Source organism: Sphaerodactylus townsendi, linkage group LG11 (assembly GCF_021028975.2).
Source record: "Sphaerodactylus townsendi isolate TG3544 linkage group LG11, MPM_Stown_v2.3, whole genome shotgun sequence".
Lineage (NCBI taxonomy): Eukaryota > Metazoa > Chordata > Lepidosauria > Squamata > Sphaerodactylidae > Sphaerodactylus > Sphaerodactylus townsendi.
The window spans coordinates 50031839-50056935 of NC_059435.1; the positions used below are offsets into that span (position 1 = coordinate 50031839).

Here is a 25097-nt window from a genome sequence, read left to right on the forward strand (position 1 = left end):
TTTGAAACTCAAACTCAAAAAATACCAGACAAAAATGGGGCACAACCCTAAATCGACCTAACAGGAAGGTTGTAAAAATAAAACATACAGTATTCTGTATGTCACCTTGAGCTTCTTGAAGGAAGGGCCAGATATAATAACGTACAAAATAAGTATCAGGGAAGGAGAATATGTAAAGGGTAACGATAAAAGCCGGGGAGGGAGAGTGCTTTGTATAGGCTGATGGTTGTCATGGGGAGAAAGGGGGGTTGGACCATGAGTAGAACTACATTTCTGTGACTCAGTTTGTCATTTAAGCGACGGACATCTTTAAGCATGTAATTGTAACTATTCTGGGCTCTGACGCTTCAAGTGTGAAGCATGTTGCACCTGCTGCCCTTGTTAGATGGTGACAGTCAGAAGGATTTCTTCCGTAGGCCCCTCAGAGAAGAAAACAGATGTATATTTATCTGCCATTTGTCTCATATGTAGAACATGATCCTGTTTTTTACACAGTGACGTGCTTTTGGGATGTGGCGCTCTTTTTGTGACTCTTCCACAGCATGTCTACAGTGTGTTCTCTGTGCCTAGGAAAGGCAATATTTGGGTGATGTTGCAGCTGCTCCCTCGGGGATGGTTACAGTTACCTGGCAGTCAGTTTGTGTTAACTTGACTGTGAAAAAAAGAAAAAGTAGCAAACCTTTTTGAGGGGGAGATTGTATGCTTTCAGTAATTACAAGGTAGTAGAAAATTTAGTAGGTTCTTTGAAAGGATCAACTGAGCCTTTCATTTTCACCAAGAAGAATATATTATATACATTAAATATATTTTAAAACCTGGGTCTCTTGCGTGATCTTGGATAGCCGTAACAAAGAATGAAGCTAGCTTGCTTGATCTTGCAGCCTGATCATATGAAGCTACCTTATACTAAGTTAAACTGTGGATTCATCTAGCTCAGTCCTGTCTACTCTTAAAGGCTCTTCAGGAAGAGAAAAATCCTTTAAGTGGAGATGTCAGGGATTATACTCAAGTTCTCCTGAATGTAAATCATGAGGTCTGTCATAGGACCATGGCCCCTACCAAAATTCTGCTCGTGTTTAAATATCACTGAATTCATTAGCCCTTACTATTGAGTAAATATTGCAACCTTAGTGAAGCTAACAACAATCTGTCTGGATGGGAATACCTGCTTACTCATTAGCAAATCTTCTTCCATCTTTGTTAATCAGGCAGATCAATGATTACATCACACATTGACCTCTGTACACATTAAATCACACATTAAATCACACATTAAATCACACAGTGACCTCTGTACCCAGAACTAATTCTTGCATTTGTCAGAATGCCAACTCTAGACTGCCCTTAAGCATAGCTAATATGTTTTCCCTATGGAAATGCAGCTCATTATTCTGGGTTTACCTGGAAAAAAGGCTAATAGAGATCTTAGCTGTCTTGCATTTTTTATCAGAGGAACCTGAAAGAATCTAAGATACTATGTTTTCTCCAGTGTATACTGTTTGCAAACATTGCATGCATTCTGTTATTTCTGTTGGCGACACATAAGTGATGATCAAACTGAGAACTAGCATTAACTAGTGGCTAAGATGCTGAGCTATGAATCAGGAAATCTTGCTTCAGTCATAACATTAGCAGGTAGCCTTAAGCAAACATGTTTGCCTCAATTCCCCATCTGTAAAATGGGCACAACGATACTTACTTTCCTAGATTGTTATAGGGATTACAAGAGATTATACGTGGGAACACTCAGAATACTTGTCAATACATCAAGACGAAGTACTATTATTTTATGAGATGATGCTACCACCAGTCTAAATCTATGTTGCTTCAACATTCCCTTTTGTGATGAATTTTCATGACTATACTCTTTACCACTGAAAGATCTAAGTAGAATTGTCACTTCATCTGCCTTGTTCTAGAATGCTCTGCTTGGGTCCTAGTGCCTACCTAACAGAACTAGGACTAAAACGGAGCATTCTAAAACAAAGATGGTCCAGCATATGGCAAATAAAGTTACAATTCACTTAGATCTTTTGGTGGAAAAGGGTATAGTAAATTAAGAGGACAGAATGGTAAGAAAACTGGACCAGGTGTGACCTACGCTTGGCCCTGGGCCTGAAGCTAACCATATCTCTATTGGGAAATGGTCCTATTCAAATAGTTTCTGCTATTTTGTATGGCCAGTGGACCCATACATTTCTGAAAGTGCAGAAATGTGTATTTTATAATTACACGAAACTGGCTAATGATGTATTTTTATGTGATGTGGATAAAACAGCTGTAACAGTTCAAAATAGCGAAGCAGAACAAATCTCAGAGATGAGGGATGAGAACTCAGATGTGGTTGTATGCCGCCCCCTTTAGGCCATATTGTTGCAAACTGGAACATGTCAAATATTAAAATTATTTTTGAAAAATCAAGAGGAACAGTATAACTAGGAATGGTCCTGTTTGTGTAGCTACACGGTTTACTTCAAAATGGCAGAATTTTTAAATTTATTAAAAACGATGTTTCCTATGTATATAATTATGCTCTTATAACATCGGCTCTATTTAATAATTCTAGCCATTTTCAAAATCAGTGGAAGGGATGTGTCGGGAGCTGAAAGCTATGCTCTAAAAAACTTTTCTTCTCAGTCTTCCTGTTTGAAGACTGGCTGTGATGATCCAGTGGTGAGACCAAGAGCACTTTTCACTTACTCAAAGGCACTCCTTTAAGCGGTTGGCTGCTTCACAAGCCCCATGGAGAGGAATCATTTTAATGAATCCCATAGGATATCCCAACTTGTCTTTCTGCCATTTTAGACACACCATCTTTATTATATGCTAGTTTATTCCAAAAAAAATACCCAACAGGTATTCAAAGTGCCTCATAGAAGATCATACAGTAAAAAATATAATTCTCAGTAAAACTATATTTAAAATCCATTTGTGCCAGAATTAACTACAATCACTAAAACTGAAATGACCCATGAGAGAGCCAGTAATATGGTTGCCAACTCCTGGTTGAAAAATTCCTGGAGAGTTCAGAGTACAGCCTGGGGAGGGCAGGGTTGGGGGCAGGAAAGAACCTATTGCCACCGGAGGGAGAGAAAGACCGCTGTATAAAAGACTAAAGCTGTGAAATAAAAACAATACACTTTATTTATGGTATAAAATTTGGCCATAGCCAGGTTTTATTGGCTTGACAGAATAGAGCGCAGGCGCAGCATGGGGGATTGATCCAGTGTTGGGCAGGCCATGCAGGCTGTCATCCAACATCCACTTTCCTCAAACCCGCCTGTTTGAGGAAACAGAATGGCAAAACCGTTGCCTGGCAGCAACGAAGGGGAGAGCATCAGATGGGCGCTGGGCCGCTGCCTGAAGACTCTCCCTGTTACTGTGGGGGGGGGGGGAGCAAGCCAATTCAACCCATGCCTGGGCCAAACTGTCCACGGCTTGCTCCATCCCAAACCTCGTTAGGAGGCTCCAAAATAGTTAGCAGGCAGCTAACCTTAACCAAGATCATTCCCCCATGCGCAAACCGCCACAGAGCCAGGCTAAGCCCTGCTCCCGCCAACGCCCTATTCTCCCAGCCAATCACACAATTCGCCCCTCAGGCTGTGGAGCCAAAAGTCCATGCCCCAGTCCGACAAGTGCACCCCATCCCTCCTGTATAAAGCCTCCAGCTTGTGAGAAATGTCCGTGTGCCATATGCATCTGCCCCCGGATGAGGATACCCAACGGGACACCGTGCGGCAGATCTTTAATTTGGCTAAATCCACCTGCTTGGGATCAACCGCCCCACGCCATGACCGCCGCTCGAGCATCTTTGACCAGAAGAGGGTGGTGTTGGGTAATAAGGCCGAGATGGTACCCAGGTCCTCCAGCATCGCTTGTTGCAAAACCACACTCCTGGTTGCCGGCAAGTCATTCTCTCCAAGATGTATTACAAGCGCCTGTGGGTGTCCTCTGCGCTGAACCATGTCCTTTACAAGTGGCAGTAACGAACTCCAACGCATCCCTCTGATGCCAGTCCACGAAATGATGACTCCCGAAGGAAGGCCCAGGTGTCTTCCCCATCCCGAAGAGGTTGCAAAACGCGATGCCCAATAGACAATGCTGTGCCCGATCACCCAAACGTGGCACACAGAGCCTAAAGGAAAAACTGAAAACAATGCAAGTCAGTGACATAAGTGAGGCCGCACATAAGCCTTGTATGCTCCCGAGCGCCACCTTCCCAAGGATTGAATCCTCCCTGGAGGGAGGCCCAGGGAGGCAGCAGCGGTGGCTGCGCCTATGCGGAAGGAATGCAGACCGTATTCCCAGTATGGGAGGTGCAAAGCCTTTAAGCATAAACGAAAAACACTGGCCCATTGGTAACGGGAAAGACAGGTCCCATCCTTGTGAATCAGGAATGGGCCCTGCTGGCGAGGGCGGGTGGCAAGAAAAGCGGCTGCGTCAGCGACCGGGCAGGGGCCACCAGCCGGCATGGTCCCCATGAAAATGGGGGTACCCCGGGCTCCCTGATCAGTTTTGGAGCAACGCAATAGGATGCGAATGAACCCATTGACGATGCTGACATCGTGGAAGGCGATGGCCTTGCCCTTGTGATCAATGCGTGAGGCAGACACGAGCTCACTGCTGCGAAAAGCCCCAAAAAATGCTAACGAAAACGTGGCCTTAAACAATAGGGCTTCATAAGTACTAGTGCAGATCCTAGGGATAACTTCAGCTAGGCGCTGCAGGAGCTCCCAGGTGATGGGTCGGCGGCCATCCCTGCCGCGCGTGGAGCTCCTGGCCCACCCTTTTACAGCCTGCCGTGCGATGAAGGAGTGGGAGGGGTCAGGGATGCCTGATGCCTTGCAAAAGAAGGACAAGGCGGCTAAAAACAAGCGGGCAGTCTTAGCTGAGCGTCCCGAACACTGCAAGTGGTCCAAGTATCGCAGCACAGCAGCCTCCTGGAAGGCTGCAGCAGGAAGTTCTGGAAGACCCCCTTGGTAGAGCAGGAAGCCCCGAAGAGCCCCATGATAAGCCTGCTGGGTCGATGGAGCGAGGGAATCCAGAACCTTCAGAGCGATGCGCTGCTGCCAAGGCTCCAAAGCTCGGAGGGAAACGGCTCCGGGAGGACCTCTGCCTCGGGGGCCAGAGATCTGAATCTCTCTATCTGAGCCCGGGACAGGGCGTCCGCCACCTCGTTGCTTAAGCCTGGAATATGCTGAGCAGAAAAGGAGATGTTATTGATCAAGCAGCACATAACTAACCTCCGGACTAAGCGCATGACTCGCTCGGAGCGAGATGACTGTTTATTAATAACCTCCACCACCGCTTGGTTGTCGCACCAGAATTTTACCCTCTTATTCGAAAAGGTGCTCTTCCAAAGGTAAACCGCTGTCAGTATTGGAAAAAATTCTAAGAAGGTTAAATCAGTTAAAAGACCCATGCGCGCCCAGTGGTCAGGCCAGGGCTGGGCGCACCACTTACCCCGGAAATAGACCCCAAAGCCCCAGCTCCCAGAGGCGTCTGAATGTACCTGTAGGCCATCCTGTAACTGTAGAGAGGTCTGCCAGAGCGATACACCGTTGTAATGTGAAAGAAACTCCTGCCAAACAGCTAGATCCGCTTTGATGCCAGCTGAGAGTCTAATGTGATGATGTGGGGCGGCCACACCCCTGGTAGCTTGCACCAGCCGTGCACAGAATGGGCGGCCGGGGGAGACAACCCTGCAGGCAAAATTCAAGTGGCCTAGTACCACCTGGATCTCCTTTAGGGTGCATTTCTGCCTTTTCAAAAGGTCTCCGAGCAAACCTGAGAGCTTGTCAAGTTTATCCTGGGGAAGGTGCGACGTGCCAGCCACGGTGTCAAGGGCGATGCCAAGAAAAACCAAAGCCGTAACCGGGCCTTCCGTCTTGGCGCTGGCCAGCGGCACCCCCAACTCCTTGCAGAGGAGCTGAAAACTGGCAAGCCACCAGTCGCACTCGTGGGTACCGGGCCTGCCTATGAATAGGAAGTCGTCTAAGTAGTGAGTGATAAAGGAGCGGGGTGCCCTGACCCTGGCGGCCCATTCGAGGAAGGTGCTGAATGTCTCAAAGGCGGAACAAGACACAGAGCAACCCATAGGCATGGCTTTGTCAAAGTACCAGCACTCCCTGAATTTAAAGCCCAGCAAATCGAAATCATCGGGGTGTATCGGGAGCAGCCGAAAAGCGGACTGAATGTCGCATTTGGCGAGCTGCGCCCCAGGGCCGCAGTGTTGGATCAGCGATATGGCATGATCCAAGGTGGCATAACGCACAGAGGCGAGGGCGGGATCGATAAAATCATTCACTGAGGACCCCCTCGGATGAGACAAATTGTGAATAAGCCTATACTCCCCAGCTGCCTTCTTAGGGACAACCCCTAGGGGGGAGACCCTGAGATTAGGAAGGGGAGGGGAAAGGAAAGGGCCGGCTACCCGGCCTGCCTCCAACTCCTTGGCGATTTTGGCTGCTGCCACCTGGGGCATTTCCCTGACAGATTTCAGATTACGGCAATCTGTAGAAACTCTAGGGCCTGAGTAAGGAATGCGAAAGCCGTGCGAGAAGCCCTCCCTGAGGAACTTTGCAGCCACTCTGCGTGGATAATGGTTGAGGAGCTGAAAAAGTGGGGCCTGACGGATGGGGGTGGGAGCCAAGGATCTAAGGGGGTGAGTGCTGAGAGGACTAATTTTGCCCGGCGGCGGCGTTGGTTCCCGACCCGCCATCCTTTCTGGCAACAGACCCGGCGGCGGGCCGGGCTCCACGAAAGGGCTGAAAGCCCTTGCCCCTCGAGCAAGAAATGCGGGCGTGGGGGCCAAAGCAGGCCTCGCAGGCATGCTCAAACTTGCACCGTGCGCGTTGGCACTTGCCTGAATTGAACTCCCAGCAAACCAGACGCCCATCGCCCTTAAAGGCACCCCGCTTCTTGGACCCAGGGGTCTGCTGGCGGGCATAGGGCTGGACTGAATAGGTCCAGGCTGGGTTATAAACTGCATCCAGACGGGCATGGGGTGTATATGAGGCACTCTTTCGAGCCTCCTCATCATAACTGATGGCAGCAGCATCGCCGGCGATAGACCGGGCCCTGAGAACATGGCACTGGTGCGAAATAAGCTGCCAAGCCCGTGGCGGGAAGGCGGCCGCGATCAGCCTGGCATACTCGCTGTAACCAGCTAGCCAGTTCTCGAATGACCGCTCAACCCGACCCTTGTTATTAGGTCCACGGGGAGCTCTGCCGTATAACCCAGGGGGCCCTATAGGTCGCAAGAATTCAAAAACGTCCACATAGTAGCCATTAAGGGCCCTGTTCCTGAGTTTTTTCGAAATGTGGAAACCGGGGGGGTCAGGGAGCGCAGAGTGGTCAGCCAAACCAGCGGGAAGGCTGGAGGCCGCATCTGTGAATGCTTGAAGGCATTTCTCCCTACGCTTCTCTAGAGCGGGAGGTAGAACAGGGAGAGCCTCCGGGGTGGCCCAATAATTCCCTTCCTCGTGAGGGAAGGCATCCCCCGAAGAATACTCACTAGACGACGAGCTGGTAGAGGAATCCTGGCGCCGCCGCCGCCGCGACAACCTCTTACGCTTCTTCTTCTGGCGAGCTCTCCCAGCCCTGGCAGTCGAATCGTCTTCCTCAGAAGATGTGGATCCCTGCCCAGGCTCCTCAGCTTCCTGTGGAGAAGAGGAAACCCCTTCCCCAGGACCCTCAAAGGGTTCACTCCCGTGACTGACCTCTCGGTCAGATGAATCACCGGGGGGCCCCCCCGGAGCAAACTGAGCCAGTGTCTTCGCCATGCCCTGAACAAGGAGGTTGCTCATCTCTGCCCACTTGGAGGAAGATGCCACAGGGGCAGGCGGAGGGCTGCCGCCATGGCCAAGAGCCCGCGCCAGCTGGGGGGGTGGCCCTCGTGCAGGAGCATCGCGCCCTCCCCGCCGTCTAGGAGGCTGAGCAGATGCCCTGAGTCTGGGGGGCCCCGACCTGGTACCCTCCCTGGGCCTGGTAAAATTGGCAACGAGGGGGCTGCCGTCTCGCTCCTGCAGGGCCTCCTGCCTTACTGAAGGCCGCGGAAGCACCGGCTGTGGGTCCAAGCCCAGCAGTGCTTGGTGGCGTTTTGTGGCTTGGCCCCTTGAGCGGCGCAGTGGGCGTGGAGGGGAGGAGGGGGTTGCATCTGCCACGTGCTTGTGCTTGGCACTCGCCTTCTTGCTTGTGGCGGAGGACCGAGCCCTCTCTGCACTAGGCTTGGCCGCGGCAACTCGCTTGGGGGGCATGGCCAGCTTCAAACCTAATCACCTAATAAGGAAAGCTAGCCAAACAACAAGAAAAAAGAAAGAAAAGAAAGGGGGGGTGGCGCGTGAGCGCTTCCCCGCCGATATGTAACGGCAGGAGGCCAAGCTGGGGTGTGCCGGCGGACCGACAGGGCAGGCCGCCGCACGTGGCCCGAGAGGCCAAAAGGCTGTTGGGGCCGGCGGGCTGCGGGGCCAGACCAGCACTCAGAAACCGGCAATAAGGAAGGAGGAGGAAGGAGCGATCGAGCAAAGGAGGGGGGGGGGAGTGCTCACTCCGGCAGGGAAATGACGTCGCGGAGCTCCAGAAGATCCAACGCGACGATCTCAAGCCAGCCGAGCAAAGGGGCGTGGGGAAACTCGGCCTGGCAATTTAACATGGGTGGGAGGCGCCAGTCAGCCCGCGTCACAACTGAGCGCCTCGCCGCCCCATGATCCAATCGGCTGCGCTGCTACACGCATGCGCAGCGCAGCCTTGCGTTCAGCCATTGGTGGGAGGTGCTACCGCCGCTGCGGAGACACAGCTCCCTTCCCCCGCCGGCAATTGGCGGTCCCGGTAAGTCGGCCCCGCCTCTTTATAGAATAGAATACTTTATTTACGGTCAATGACCAAATATTAATAGGAGTATCAGACTGGACAGTCAACCATCCAAAGCAGCCATTTTTCTTAGGGAACTGATCTGTGCTGTCTGGAGATCACTCATAATTTCGTGAGATCTCTGGGTCCCACCTGAATGTTGGTAATCTTACCTAGTACAGAACAAAATTAATCTCCATGTCTCTCATTGTCTCAGACACAAAAACAAAGTCCAGCACCCAGAGGCATAGGGGGGTGAGGAAATGGCACCCGGGGCAAAACCTGTGCACACCACTTGCCTGGCTGGGCCCCCGCCGGGCGCCCCTCGGCCCCGCCCCACCAGGCTGCTCCTTCAGACTGCGGAGCCTCCAAAGGAGCAGCCTGGCGGGGCGGGGCTGAGAGGACGGATGTGTGGGGCAATTCTCCACCCACCCCCCACGTGACCAGCTGGCATGCACCCAAGACATGTGACCCCACATGTCCCTGTGAGTGCTCCATCTATGCCAGCACCAAATGTGTAGACTTTGGCACCAGAAACATGCTACGGCATCAGATAAAAATCACTTAGCTGGGAATTCCACCGATGAGGTGCCCACCCCTCAGTCTCCAACCCAATGAAGATCTCAATAATTAAGCAGGTCTCAGGACTTTCAAAGCTTTAAGATATTTCACCGCAATTGCCAGCACTTTCCATGCCTGATCTCATTTGAGATAGGCCCTTCCAAGCAATACAGTCAAAAGCTTTCATTGTTATCAGACAAGCCAAAGCTTAATGTCCAGTATGTTGTCTATAAGAAGCAGATACTTTTTCAGTTTTATATTACATATCGTTCCTAGTCACATTACAGTTCTCCCTCCCTGCGTCAAGTCACAGCTGATGTATGGCTTTTCAAGACAAGAGATGTTTGGAGATGATTCGCCATTGTATTCCTATGCCTCTCAACCCTGGTATTCCTTGGAGGTCTCCTGTCCAAATACTAGCCAATGTAAGGACTGAGAGTGTGTGACTTGCCCAAGGTCATCCAGCAAGCTTCCATAGTATAAGTGGGGATTTGAACCTGAGTTTTCCAGGTCATAGTCCAACACCTTAACCACTACCTCACACTGGCTCTCATATTTGGCATAAAAAAGACCCTCCTCCTATATGGTACAAAGTGTTTTTTTATTGGCATGCAAAACAGGACAAAATTTAAAAGCAAAAGAGATTAATTGTGTTTTTTAATCTCTTTTGCTTTTAATTTTTGTCCTGTTTTGTATGCCAATAAAGATCCTCCTCCCATATGTACTGTGCCATACTATAGAAGAGCTTTCATGCTACCTTGGTTAAATGCAATTCCATCTCAGTTGTTAAAAGCTCATTACCATAATAGATCTAACTCTGATAGTACATGCCTTTGCACATTGAGGCACTGTCTTTCAGAATGTAGCCTATTCATGCATATAAGGAAAAAATAATCTATTCACCTATAGTTGACAAATTGGATTTTTTTTAACTTGCTGGGTGAGATCCTAGTGTAACCTTATCAGCTGCAAAATTATTTTCTAAAGTAGCATTAGGAAATGAATGATTAATTTTATCTCATAATGTTTAAGGCCCATGGAGCTATATTTTGTTTTTATTTATTTTATGTTATTGGGCTTATAGACCACCCTCCCCTGAGGGGTATCATTGAAGACTTCACAGATTGCTTCTTCAGGCAATGATACCTAGAACAAGAGCGATCTCTTGTAACGGAGCAATGCTGTAGTTCTTGAATTCGCAGCTAAAGCTATGCCCGATTGGCTATGCATGATTGGCTACAGTTACAAGGCTTTCACGAAATCACGTATAAACTGGTTGGAACCTTTCCATGCAAGAAAGAGGTAACAACTGTAGGCTGTATACTTGCAATTGCCTTACTGCTCCGTACATCCAAGCTCTTGCTCAATTTCGCCAAACATGTGACCTAGGAAACTGTGAGCCCCAAATGAAATTAATCTGTGGCAAAGTCACAAGGTTTATTTCTCCTCTTGGCCTTTCAGCCAAACGGGGGGGGGGGGGGGCAGCAATTTAAAGGGCACGCAAGTCAGCGCTTCTCCACTATTGATGTTCACCCGCATTTTGAGCAGCTTGCAAAATCTTACCACTATAATCAGTGTGATCCTGCTGGGCACCCTGTCAGACGGCACAATGAGTATAATCTAGCACCTGCTTAGAACAAAACTTTGAAGTGAGGCTCGATGCCCATGGAATAAAAAAAAAGGAGGGTGGCTACAAGAGAGGGGAGGGCATCTGGGAACAGCAGTGACAAGCCTTTTTGTTCTCTCACAGCATGGGAGCCTCCGCTACATTGACAGATCCAAATGGCCTCATTGTTCTCCCCTTGACCTCCCTTTTCCAGAAGCACACTCTGGCAGTATCAATGAATAGAATTATACATTCAGTTTTTAAATATGACTCCTCCCTATCTTTTCCTGCTCTCCATAGGAGGCCCATCTCAGTTGCAGATGCCTTTCCTGGAGTCTCTTCTTTCAGGGGTGCATGGGTTTGTTGAAGCAAATGCACATTTACCATATTTTCATAGTGAACCTTATCAAATGATAGAGGAAAGCTGGCCCGTTTTAATGGTATGGACAGTAGGGAAAATGCAGTGGTGCTTGGATTCTCCCAGCAAACAGTGTAAACATGTGCCTTTTTAAAAAGCATGTTTTCGTTTCACATTGAAGGGTCCATAGCAAATAGACTTGGGCCCTTTCCGCACAGGCCAATAAACCCGGGCTAATCATGGAATAAAACCCATGTTGGGGGGGAAGGCATCAAACGAATCCTGCTCCTAATGCAAGTCCGTTCCGCATTTCCCCCCAACCCAGTTTTTTTAAGAATCGTGATTATTTATTTGTAATGCAGATTGCAGGTCCTACCTGCGGAGCTACGCAGCATGGGAGGTGAGATTTTTTTTAAAAAGACACACCTCTGTGCGAAGGCACAACAGCAGCCCACATTGCTTCTACAGGCTCCAGTTGCTGCCTGCACCAAGGCAGGCGAACAGGACAGGAGGGAGAGTGGGTTCCTTTATCCCACCCACAACCTGCTCTCCCGGTGCTGTGTGGGAAGGGCCATAATGACTTTGTTAAACCACAAGATTCAAGATGCACATGACCAATTTCTTATTAAAATGCTCACTCAATTTATATCTTCCAGAACTTCCTTACATATTTAGAAAGAAGCAGTTGACAATGCATCAGACTGTAAAATCTCCCACAAAGTAGTTTTATACCATCATTCAACATCCCGTTAATTTATTCTTCCCCACCCAACACCCTAGTTGAATCCAAGTTTAAACAGAAGATGGAACACCAGACAACATAGGCCTAGTTGTGGAGGGATGAAGTGGCAGAATGCTGAGATGTTCTGTACTTATACTTCAGGCTACGGGTGATAGATTCCAGCTTCGAATCTTCCTTTGTTATATAAAAATCAAAGCCATTAGAAAACTGCCACAGCAGGGAGAAAGTCTTTAGGGATGAATTCTGCCTTTGTATTTTCAAGTCACTTTTAACATAGGAAAACCTTCCACAATGTAATCTTCTGTGATCCTTCACTTGTGATCTGACATGGCATAGCCCATTCTGCTACCTTGGCATTGTACCACTTTACATTCCTGCACAACTGAGGAATTATTAGACAGCCTTGATGGAAAGCAAGTCCTCAAATATTTTTGAAGCAAACATCACCAAATGTGATTATTTTTGTACTTTTCCTTTGTTTCACTTTTTGTCTCCTGGATAGACAGCTGACATTAAATAGGACAAAATATTCCTCAATATGTCAAATACGGAATAAATGTATCTCCACTGTTTCAACACGGTGCATGACCACTGGATCCCAATGTGAGGAAAAGAAAACTGAAATAGGCCTTTGCAAGATCTTTAAGAAAAAGGAATGCAGAAAAGGACGGCTGCGTGAGTTTCTTGTGAAATTGGGGAGGTTTTTTCAGGAAGAGTTTGGAATCATTTGTGAAGCATTCACTGTCCTCCACTTTCTCTTGAAGCTGTCTGGTGGTTTGAGGCTGAAGTAGCCATGATAACTTGTCCTCAGTAGTAAAGGATGCAGCTTTATCGATGGAAACAGTTTTTTCAAGAAATCATCTGGTAGGATTGAAAGGCCACAAAAATATTACCGGTGTGCTCATCTCAGCAAATTCTTTTAAGGAATGGCTGGATTTTAGATGTCTGTACTGGTATTCGTTCTTAGTTCCAAAGGTTAATCAAATAAAATCATGGTCTCTAATCACACCTTTCTCTTCACATTATTTGCCTTGTATGAATCAATGAAAACTAGATTTTTGAAAGCACTGACACATGTAGCTCAGCCATTATACAAGTCTGAGAGCAGATGGAAAAGTTGACCTAATTCCTTTCCCCCCATTATTGCTTTGGATGTGCATGGTGAGTGAAATATATTTATGAAACAGCTCCAGCACCCGGCAGCTTTAAGCACTTCATTTGATTCACAACTCTGAGCCTTTGTATAAAGTTTTGCTTGGGCCTTGTCACTGAAACCTTGATTTTAACTCCTTCTATGTGAATATATCAGTATTACAAATTAGGTTATTGAAAATGTCTTTGACAAACATTAGTATATTATTCCTTCTGGTTCTAAAAGCAAATACTTCTTCAGACTTACTGGAATGCGAAGTAAGGGGATCCCCTTGTGGCATTTATTGAACATTGTTCTGCGAACAGCACATCTAGCTAAATGCTTGAGTGATCTTGGTGTATTTCCACACACCTCAAAAAGAGACTCGTAGAAATCCTTGTACAACTGGAAAGATAAAATGAAACATGACTAAAGTCAATATCATCTCTCTCCTAAACATATCCAAAGTCTGAAAAAATGTGGGTTTTGTTTTCAATACTATATTTTTTTCACAATCCCTTTATGAAATGCTCCATAGCCAGTACTAATACTTCTACATTCACAGCAGAGGTGATAGGGAAACAGAATCCTCATTCCATGGAAGCAGTTTTAGTGGCTGAGCCTTTTTGAGTAAGGTGACCAGATTGTCACCTTTTTGAACCGGGACCAGGGTGGGCGGGCGCCCTGTCACAGGCCGGGAAAAGGGGAGCACCCCAGAAGGCAGTGCGGCAACCTTCCAAAAATCGGGACAGTAAACAAAACCCGCGGGAGCCGGGCCAAATTGGTTTAAGGCGGGACTGTCCCACCAAAAACGGGACGTCTGGTCACCTTGTTTTTGAGACAGATAATATTTTCCTTGTAACCAGCACAAACTTTGGTTTTCTTTCTACTTACAGAAGCCCCAGAACAATCTGCATGATGTTAAATAGTTTTGAGCCTCATGGATTTCAGTACATGCTTTAATTTCTCCCACTGATCTCCATTTAGGTGGCTGGACCCAAGATTCCATTAATATTTACCTCATAGATATCATCAGGTATAGCTGCTCTCCATTTTGTTGTACGCTTAATGTGTTCATATGAATTCACAATGACTTCAACTACTTTGGGATAAGAGTAACAGCTCTGCAGAACCTGCAAATGGAAAAATATGCCACCCATTAAGATTTTAAAAGGTAAAGGCTCAGTGTGCAACCACGGGATCATTACTGGCCTATCAGGTAACATCACATCGCAGTGTTTACTAGATAGGCTGTGTTAATAGGGTGGTTTGCCATTGCTTCCCCAGTCATCTACACTTTATCCCCAGCAACCTGGGTACTCATTTTGCTGACTTTAGAAGGAAGGAAGGCTGAGTCAACCTTGAGCCGGCTACCTGAAAACCACTTCCGCTGGGATCGAACTCAGGTCATGAGCAGAGCAGTACTGCAACTTACTGATCAGCTCAACAGAGCAAGCTCACAGGGAGATCTTGGGCCTACAACACTCTCTCAAGCTAACCAGCCTCACAAGGATAAAATCAACGAGGGGGAAAGGATGTGACAAATTGCTTTGGGTACCGACTGGGGAGAAAAGTGGATATATATAGAAATGTGATTATAAATATTATTAGCCTCTCATATTAATGGCTTGTATTCAAGGAGAAAAGGGCATGTATTCAAATAGAAAAAGGGGTCCCATCCACCAGCAACTATTACAAATAAACCATATTTATTTCAAGAACTTCTATCCAACTACTCCAAAAACTTTACTTTCAGTGTGGGTTTTCCCCCAGCATGGAGATTACAACTTGAACTAGTCTTATGATGACCTATAAAGGATCATGCTGTAAGCCTTGATGTTATGGTATCAATACTAATACCCTGAGCCAATTGTCTTTAATGGAAGGGTTTAGGATTACCCTGCCAATCTCCAGACAGAATCAGCAGAAGTTCCACCTCTGTTCTGGGGCCATTAATATGAGCTCACCTCTGTCATACCATTCCCTATATCTTCACTTACAGACTGTACATACACCAAGATTGACATTTTACCTTATGGAATTGTGGAGGATATATCCTGGCAGCTCCATGATTGAGAAGTAGCTGGTAACAAATTTCATGCTGGGCACTTGCCCGAACCTGTGTAACTTTGAGGACATACTGCAAAGGCGCACACCCATTGTCATCCATCACATTGGGTTCAGCTCCTGCATCGAGCAGCATGTCTATCAGTACGTGATCACAGTTCCAGGCAGCCTTATGGAGTGGTGTTCTGAAATCCTCATCCCGCGAATTGACTTCAGCTTTGTAGTCAAGCAACATCCTACAGATCAGGTGGTGATCTGGACTGTATGTCTGTTCCTTACCATTAAGGGCCCAGTAGGTTGCATAGGCCAATGGTGTTTCTCTGTGGGCATTAACAGCATTAATTGCCGCTCCCTGCTCAATGTAGAATGCCACCATTTCAGGGATGCCAGAACGAACAACTGTGTGGAGGGGAGTTTCTTCATCTTGGTTGTTTGTTTTTATATTCACATCTGCGCCTGTTTAGATGATAAAGGTGGAAAGATAAACATTTAGCCTGTACTCAAATGTACTGATAGCCAGAATGTGCATAAATGTCGCTGTGTTAGGGAAAAGCTAAATTAAACCCTTTCTCCCAAGCAGAGTGGATGTTCACACACAGCGAATTTTGACGTGGGGTGGAATTCTGTCTGCCATCTCTAACACCCTGAGCTAGTACAATCCTGAGAGCAAAACATCAGGGGCTGTGGTCCTGTTTCTGAATGTCCACTTCAGAGCCTCAGCACTGTTTTTTTTAATGAAATCACTTCCATGGAACAGATGAAAAAAGCATGGAGATGTTCACATGCAGCGACTGCATCATCAGCATACATTTTTCTGCACTGTGCACAGCAACCAGTTTATCTCTTTATCATACATTATAGCCTTCACATGGGCTGCACATGGTTTTCCATAGAAATATGATTTCGGCACAGAAATCTTGCCAAGTCCATGGGCAGCCTTAGCAGCTGATTTAAGCGCCTACTTATATTTCAGTTGAAACAACAACCCCATCTAGTGGACCAGCAGCAATACACTCATAAAACCTCCTGTGCTCCAGCAGCAATACGCTCATAAAACCTCCTGTCAGTGTTTATTTGGATATTGCATTGCTAAATCTGAGCTGCCTTAGATATGTCTGTCAAAAATAAATAAAAAATAATGAGCCGTACAGTTCCAATTCTCTGGATAGCTATGTACGTAGACTGCAATACTCAGACACATAGTGTAGTGCAGGAGTTTATTTATTGATTGTGTAAATATTTATATCCTGCATTTCCTGAAGGCAGTCTACAAATTACAATAGAAAGCATACACAATAGGATAAAACACAGAATTTCTCACCTCGAAATGTCTGTTGTCTTTACCAAATTGAAAGGTCTAGTAAACACAAGGTCCCCTGCAGAGCCTTCTAAAACTTTCTAGATATGGCATTTCCCTCACCGCACAGGGAGTATTTTCCACAGAGTGGAAACTACAGTATAAAAGGCACAGGCTCTGGCTGCTAAATGTATACAACATATCACCATTTTGGCCAAATTTCCGCTGTTCCTTCTCCAAGAATAGACCATTTTTTCCTCTTTTAATATTGTCAAAATAACAAACTTAATTACTTTTTAGAGATTAGTTCTGAAATGGAGAATAGAATAAGATACCAAACCACACACTATAAAGGCTCAGACTCCTCTGATCCTTGAAGGAAGGATGTATTTCTTTCTTTTCCCTAACCACCCATTGGGAGGCATTGCTGTCTAAACTCTCAACTAAATACTTTTTGGGCTGAGGATCAGAGCCTGCAGAGTAAACATCCCAGGACAACCTTCAGTAAATAGTGCTGGGGAGGATCTCTTCATGTCAGGCACAAACTGTCAGGCACAAACTGAGGGTGAAACTCACTAGAGAGCAAAACGGTTGGGTGGGAGAAAGCCTTTTTTCCCCCCTAATGCCTTTGCAGTCTGGAAAGCATATCAGAAGCCACCTCTTTTTAAGACGTTCCTTTGGAGGTCTTATTTTGGGTGTGTGGGGTGAAAAAGAGGCAGTTGCCCACTTTTAAGACATTCCATGGACATATTTTTTGTGCTGTGCGGAACAGACCACTGTGTTCCATGAATTGTTAAGCCCTTCCTTCTAAATGGTGTCAACTTTGCTGTGTAGCTTGACCCTTGAGATAGCACAATATATTTCCCAGACTTTGCATCAGTGGATGAAAACCTGAATGGTCTCCGCAAATGCAGAAGATGACCATGTCCAATACACAGCAATTCCACTCTACTTGTTTAAAAACCTGCCGTCTGGGAGTCTCCTAACTATTCAGCTTTCCAAGAATGTCTAAATAATAACTTTAAGTCTACACCCTTTGTATGTCTATGGGTTTCTGTAAAATCTCTCCTTAGCTTCCATTGCAGCAGAGCAGGCCAATGTTCAAAAGCCTCCCCTTCAAGAAGAATCATGAATTGCTTTAGAAATACTTTTGCATTCTCTCTCACTCTGAAAGTGGGTCAGCTTTGAACATGTCATTTCATGTACGTTCAGCTTACGTGGCATTTTGCAAGAGTATTTCAGACTTCTCTAGGACTCTTCATGGTAGCAATCTTAGCCTTGCTGTCAACCTTATTAGCTTGGAGGGGGGGGGGGGGATGACACCATTAACTTACACTACCTGTGTAGTAATATGTATCATCCAGCAGGAAGAAACTGTTGACCGAACAGAGTTAATTCTCTTAAAGCCATGGTTACATTTGCCCTTCAAAGCCCATGTTCCCCTGCAAAATATGCTTAATTTTAAAATCATAAATGTATAATTTTATTTACATTAAGGAGGAGGAATTAAGTTGGTTTGTGCTCTGTGTATGCATCAGATCTTTTATACTTACTTGAGATTGTTGCACAAGGGCACCAGAATCTAGTAATTGTGTCTACTGGTTTGCCAATGTATGGCCGATTACCCATCGGTGTTCTGGCACATGATGGGACTGGAGGCATGTGTGGGCAAGAAATCTGGTCTTGACACACTTCCTTTTGCCTCATGTGTGCTTCTTGCTTTCCGCGGGGAAAGTGACAGCACTTCTGGAACAATTTTTTTGTGCCAGAGAGGGGCAAAGCCAGGCTGCAGTGTTTGTTTGTTTGTTTTAGCAGGGATTAAATTGAAACATTCTGGAGTGTGGGGGAGTTCTTGAAAGGACTATACCATTTCACACTGTGCAGGAGGGACAAATGAATTATTTGAATACAGTCCTATGTAGAGTCTCCTTGTATTTTAAAAGCTAACATTAGAGTAAGTAAAGACCAAATCCTCCTTTGTGTACTGCCTTGTGTGAAAGGAGAAGAATGTTCTGCCATTGTTTTAAGAGCTGTAGCTTCTATGTTGATGTTTAGAAGTTTGTCCCATTGGGAGACTGTAGTCTGTTGCTATGCAGATTAGACTCCTAGATATTGAATGGAAAGGGGCAGAGTAGGAGGTAGGAATGCCAGCCTCCAGGTAGGACCTGGAGATTCCCCATAATTACTGCTTACATCCAGACTACGGAGGTTCCCCTGGAGACAATAGATGCTTTAGGGTAGACTCTGTAGCATTGTATCCCACTGAGGTTGCTGTCCTTCCCAGGCTGTGTCCAAAACTCCAGGAGTTACCTAACCTGGATGTCCTTATCACCTACACCCACTGCAGCTGTTGGGGGAAATCTGAGAACCCTAGTCAGAGGGCAGAAGATGGAGGAAAAAGTAGAGCAGGAAGGAAGAAACCTGACTTGAATTATCTTCTTGCTTGCACCAAGCTACACACCACAAACACCACACCCCCAGTGGGGGAGATCATTCCAGGACAACCTCTCACCTCAGCAATCTGAAGAGGTGCGATGCAAAACAGATCAGTTGCTAAACTTACCTTTCCAGATCAACTGGTGGGCACAAGGCATAGACATCTTTGTAGAACAGAAGTGCAAAGGCGCAAGCCCACTCAGTGAATAGCAGTTAGGCTTTGCCCCATGGCTGCAGAGTATGTTGACACAATCCAGATTGGCTTGTTCGCATGCGATATGGATTGGTGCTTTCCCATTGGGTCTGCAGTTGACTGTTGCTTTGTACTTCAACAGCACCTTCAGGCTCTCCAGATGCCCATTCAGGACAGATATATGTAGCGCAGTTGCCCAAGAACGTTGCAGTTTATAACTAGGCATCCAATACCCTGGTTTAAAAAAAACAACAGATGATTTTACAACTAGCAATATGCCAGGGATTGCTGAGAAAATGCTGTTGTACTCTGAAGGGTGGTATATTGATTGAACAGAATGTAATCCCCTATATTTTAGTATACATGAATATTCACCCTCAGCCTTAGTACTCTCCATTAATTTCAGCTGAACACTCCTATAATAATGGAATGTTCTCCTGGTTTCTTTCTTTGGAATGGGGAAAGTATTTCAGGTATGGGACCTTCCCGCATGCAAGAAAGATAGTTTGATTAGGATACACAAATTTAAGTGAACTGTCAATTTTCTTATTAATTGCTTGTCCAACTGGTCCAACTAATTGCTTGTCCAACTTCCAACTTGTCCAACTAAAATAAATACAATGGAGAGGATACATGAATAGTTCTGCATTTGGAGGATGGGGGTCTTTCGCTCATAATTCACCTGTGTAAATAGAGAGAATAATTACATATTTTTTAAAATTTTAAATGATGCTGAAAAGTTCCAGCCCCTTCAATATTCTTGCTTTCTAACCCAGGTAGACGGTTACCACTTCCCTTTGTTTCAGCACCTTTCCAACTGATAGGGTATTTATTTCCCAATGCTTGCTTCTTCCTACAGTCTCTGCCTACCCAAGAACTAGGGCATTATAGCTACCACTTTCACATGATAAGAAGCCCACACTGCAGCAATAGTATCTGTAGGCAAGTATGACACAGATCAAATGAATGCCACAGTTACTTTTCATACTTCCATCTGCATGATTATTGTTGGCAGAGTTCGAGAAATATTCCAGTGCCACACTTTGGAGTTTGCTTTCAATAACTTTTATTACAACAGGATTTGCAAAAGGCAATAACTAACTGCAGGTCACTGATAACACCAGAGAGGCCTTCAGAGTATAAGCACTAACATACACTAACACACAATGGAGAAAGAAAAACAAAAGTCAGGCTGAGCTGAAAGAGAAAACATTCAATAAACCTGTAGAAAATGCACCACTGCTCCCCTAAGGTACAGGTGGACTAAACTTATATAGACTGACAATTTATGACTTACCAGTAGATCAAAATTTGTTTTCATTGCCCTAAAATTATAATTCCTAGATACAATCTTATGCTATCATATAAAATGTTAGCTGAGGTGGTGACGACATTCTTCCAGCCAATCGCCATGCACATACGACTTGGGGGGGGGGGGTGGTATACACAGAACGGGTAAAACACAACACAAACAGAACAGTGGAAAGTGGCAGTTACTTAGTCTTTCCTGTGCTTACCCTTCTTCCCCACTACTGAATAATCACAATCACTATACTGTCTGCAGCTGCCTGAGGAGTAGCAGGTGCAGGCATCAGTTGCTTCCCTTGGGAGGGTCACAACTGCTGGAGCCGCAACTGTGCCATTACCAGTTGAGTGGCAATACAGGTATCTGGGAAGATGAGCAGAAAATGAGGAAGGAGCTGGTGACACAGGGCCTAGGGAGGGAGGCAGGAAGGGTCTCTCTCACACACACACCCTTGGTAGCTGACATTAATGCTTGTGTGCTGATGTTGGCATCTGGGAAGAGGAGGAAAAAGAGAAAGGAGCGAGGAGAAAGGAGAAAGGAAAAGCAGGAGGGGTTGGCCCCGTTTGTGTGTGCCATTAACACACCAACAGTTTTCCAGAGTCTGCTGTATGTTTTGCACAATGGGCTTTACTGCTAGTTTTATCGTAATGTGATACAGGGGTGAGAGCAGTGGTGGGATTCAGCCGGTTCACACCACTTCGGCAGAACTGGTTGTTAAAATGGTGCTTGTAAACAACCAGTTGTTAAATTATTTGAATCCCACCACGGGGTGAGAGGCCATCAGACTAGGTTCGGGAAGACCCATAATTGAATTTCCACTCTGCCATGAGAGCTTGCTGGATGGCCTTAGGCCAGTCACAGAGACTCAGCTTACCTCACCTCCCAGGGTTTTTGTAAGAGTACAATTGAAGGAAGCAGAATGATATGACTTGCTTTGGGTCCCCAGTAGGCACAAAGTCTGGGTATAAATGAAATATATAAATAAATGATGTTTTCTGGGTTTGTTTTATGGTTAGCCGTGTAACATCCTATATCTAAACAATGACCATAGTGTCGTTTAGTGGCTTTACATGCCCAAATAATCAAACAATAGCTGAAACAAGTTACCACACGATAAATACAAAAATTTTAATCTAGTGGGAGAGGTATGTACAGCTGCAGTTACTAGGGATTTTTAAAGCATTATCTCTTCAACAGACAGGGCTGACATTTTTAAGGCAGTACAATATGTTTGTTTGGCTAACATGGATGTTTAACTTCAGCAGGTTCAACAGAGTAAAATCCTCATTCACTTCCTCATTCTATAGTCTCTTTTTGCTGTGACAACTATTGTAGCTAGGGTTGACTAGACTGGGACCTGGGGTTCTCCCAGAATTGCAACTGATCTCCAGGCTACCGATATCAGTGACCCTGGGGAAAGATGGTAGCTTCAGAAGTTGGGCACGTTGCCATCACATCCCAGCTGAACTCCTCCCACTCCCCAACACTCTGCCTCCATTTTCCAGGAATTTCCCAGACTGGAGATGGCAACCCTTGCACACGTGACTCAGCATATCATAGAGCAGGGGTGTGCAACTCTGGTGTCCCAGATGTTCATGGATTACAATTCCCATCAGTTCCTGATATCCTGGCCAATTGGCTATGCTGGCAGGGACTGATGGGAATCGTAGTCCATGAACATCTGGGGCACCAGAGTTGGATACCCATGACATAGTAAAAGGTAAAGTTTCCCCTTCAGTCGTTTTCAACCCTGGGGTACCACTGCGAGCAGTGATTTCAAAGGCAAGGCTCTTTTGTGGGGTAGTTTGCCATTGCTTTCCCCGGCTATTCTTTACCCCCTAGCTATGAGCTAGGTACTCATTTACCGACCAAGAAATGGATGGATGGCTGAGTTGACCATAAGCCAGCTGCCAGGATATCTGACCCACAGGGGGCTCGAACTCCTGACCGTGTGAGTGGCAGTGCAAGCACTTAACCACAACGCCACGCAGCTCCTCATGACATAGAGCTTGCTGTTAATCCAGGGCCACCTTCCATGCCAACCAGAATTTACTTTCTGAAAGAAACTATTATAGATGTGGCTTAAACTATAGCATTGTATTGAGTTCCTGGGGCCAATCTGGCCAAAGCTGAGCAAAGGCAGGCTAAACAAGCATGTCGTGTAAGGCCTTTTTAATTTTTTTGAGAGTTGGCAAGCAGATAATGCATTCTGTTATGCTTCTAATTCTACATACATTTCAAAGACATGGGGATTGAAAAATAATGAAATACATTTGGGACTCAGTTGGCAACATACTGGGTCCCAGCCTTACACTGACATTTATCACATATTACACATGCACATACCCACATGCACAAGGGTTTTCTGATTTTTATGTCAGCCTCACCTCCTCCGAGTTACATTTGCTGCAATCTTCCTTTCCATTTTCGCAGTGTTCAGTTATTTCTTCACTGTCCACTTAAAACTTGGGCCCATATTTTCGATCCACCAAAAGAATTGCATGGCAAAATAATTTAAACGGGCTTATAGAAGAGCCAGTTTGCTTCAAAACATTTCACCAACTGAAAACCTGGTGCTAGTTCTTACCTTGTTTGTAAGATGCCAACAACAAGTTCTCATCTTCCACTTCAAACACCGTATCCACATCTATTTGCTTTTGTATCAGAAACTCCTCCAGAGTTCTGTAGTCGTTTGATTCCAGAGCCTCCAAAAAAGCTTTTTTCACCAGCTTGGCAGCTGAGGCTCTTGTCATCCTTTCTGCCATGTTTCCCTCTACTATTTGCATTTATTTCAATTGCCGCAATGTGTATGTTGACAGTGTGGATGAAGGGGTGCTCTAATTTCTCTGAAGAGCATTAGCCTGCAAACCCAAAGATAATTTTAACACTATGTAATGCTGATCTGCTTGTTCTATTTATATAAAGGGAATTTCAGCCAGTCGCTTCAAGAGGGAAACCAGGAGGATCCCTGATCTCTGTATAAAGAAATATGCTCAGAGGAATCAGTCCGTACTATCAGCGCATTCATCAACATTTTAATCCTGTGCAAATGTTCTAAGATTAACTTGAAAATGTTGAGGGCCTTTCTCAATGAAAACGACAAGAGGAGCAAATCTGGAATCTTGGCCTACCTTGACCACAGAAAAGCTGTATCCTCAACTCTTCCATACTGATTAGCAAACTTTGTCTTTCGTTTCCCCCTCTCTTCTACTGCATTGTACCAGGACGTTTTGACTTAAAAAACGACATAAGAACATGGAAAGAGTTCTGCTGGCTCAGACTAGTGGTCCATCTAGTCCAGCACCCTATCCCATACAGTGGCCAATCAGTTCCTTTGGAGGTCCAACAACAAAGCATAGAGTCTGAGGTCTTTCCCTGATAAATCTAATTCTTTTTAAAGACGTCTATAAGAACATAAAAGGAATCTTATCTTTGCTATCCAGTTTCACTACCTGTATGTACAATATCTGTTCCTCGCGATATGCTATTTCTCTGCTCTTAAATGAGCGGCACTGGGCTGCTGAGAAAATGCAGTCTTCCTGTATAACTGTCGCCACTGTCCCTCAAGAGTGTCCTCAGGAAAGGGCAAGCAAGACCCACTTGGAATGTACTAGAATATTCTATGTATGAAACTTAGGAAGCTCTGGCATTCTCATTTGTCTGTGAAGTGATAGCTCAGAGGCCATGCTTAGTAAGAGACAATAGTTGCAGGCTTCTAGGCTTGGAGTTGTCATTCTTCAGGACTGCTGTCAAAAGCTTACTGTTCAGTCCATTTTCCTGAAAGAATCAGTTTAGGGGGGAAAATGACTTTATAAAAGTAAACACAGAGTGGAGAAAGTGAATAGAACGAACTTTCACATTCTCCCACAATACTAGAAATAAGGTGTTCTGAACACTTCTTTGTGGGGGGAAGCTGGGCAAAGTTCCTCCCCAAGACTCCTGTTTTTGTGCCCTCAGGGTGTCTTATTTGTGCTGGGCAGATTGGACCTTTGTCTTACCTAGTTTTGTGCCCCTATCCCTGTCCTATCCCTGTCTGAGGTTCTGTCTATCTCCATGACAGGTTATATTGAACAACTGCTGGTTCCTAGTTGTGAAACTAATGTCTTTTGCTAAAACTCCTGGATGCTTTTCTAAAAGAATATTTATACAACATAAAATATGAGTGTGCATACTGACTTTTGCAAGCAGACTTCCAGTGCAATCCTTAAGAGAATTACTCCAGTCTAAGTCTATTGAAATGAATGGGTTTAGGCTGGAGTAACTCTACATACAACTGCACTGTTAACCCTCTTGCTAGTAGGCTGGGGGTTATAAAATGATGACTGTGAGAAGTGAAAAACAATACAGTGTACCAATATACAACCAAAACAATGGAATCCTATCGAAATAAAAGCACTACAGGTTGTATATCCGACTGCACGTTATCAATTGATGTTAATTTAAAAAGTAATTTTCTATTCAATATCTCACATATAACGTACTATTACAATTATATACATTTTTCAACTGATTTCAAATATTTTTCTTGGTATTAATACCAAATCCTCTT

At 45.4% G+C, this 25097-nt stretch overlaps 1 protein-coding gene across 1 annotated transcript; it reads right to left on the reverse strand.

Annotated features, from left to right (window-relative positions):
- Positions 1-12000: 12000 nt before the first annotated feature.
- Positions 12001-23335, reverse strand: ASB4 (ankyrin repeat and SOCS box containing 4). Its single transcript, XM_048511464.1, has 5 exons — positions 23136-23335; positions 19177-19476; positions 15282-15772; positions 14269-14382; positions 12001-13654 (listed from the first exon to the last, which is right to left on the reverse strand). Exons 1-5 carry the CDS (start codon positions 23332-23334, stop codon positions 13466-13468), a joined length of 1293 nt encoding a protein of 430 aa, XP_048367421.1. The 5' UTR covers position 23335; the 3' UTR covers positions 12001-13465.
- Positions 23336-25097: the final 1762 nt, after the last annotated feature.

What these genes read in the sequence shown, in the direction of transcription:
- ASB4 (XM_048511464.1), bottom strand. Translation starts at nt 23,334, where the DNA reads ATGCAAATAGTAGAGGGAAACATGGCAGAAAGGATGACAAGAGCCTCA. An exon ending in GTTGGCATCTTACAAACAAG is followed by an intron (nt 19,477 to 23,135) that starts GTAAGAACTAGC and finishes TTTTTAAACCAG; the next exon opens with GGTATTGGATGCCTAGTTAT. An exon ending in CCACCAGTTGATCTGGAAAG is followed by an intron (nt 15,773 to 19,176) that starts GTAAGTTTAGCA and finishes TCATCTAAACAG; the next exon opens with GCGCAGATGTGAATATAAAA.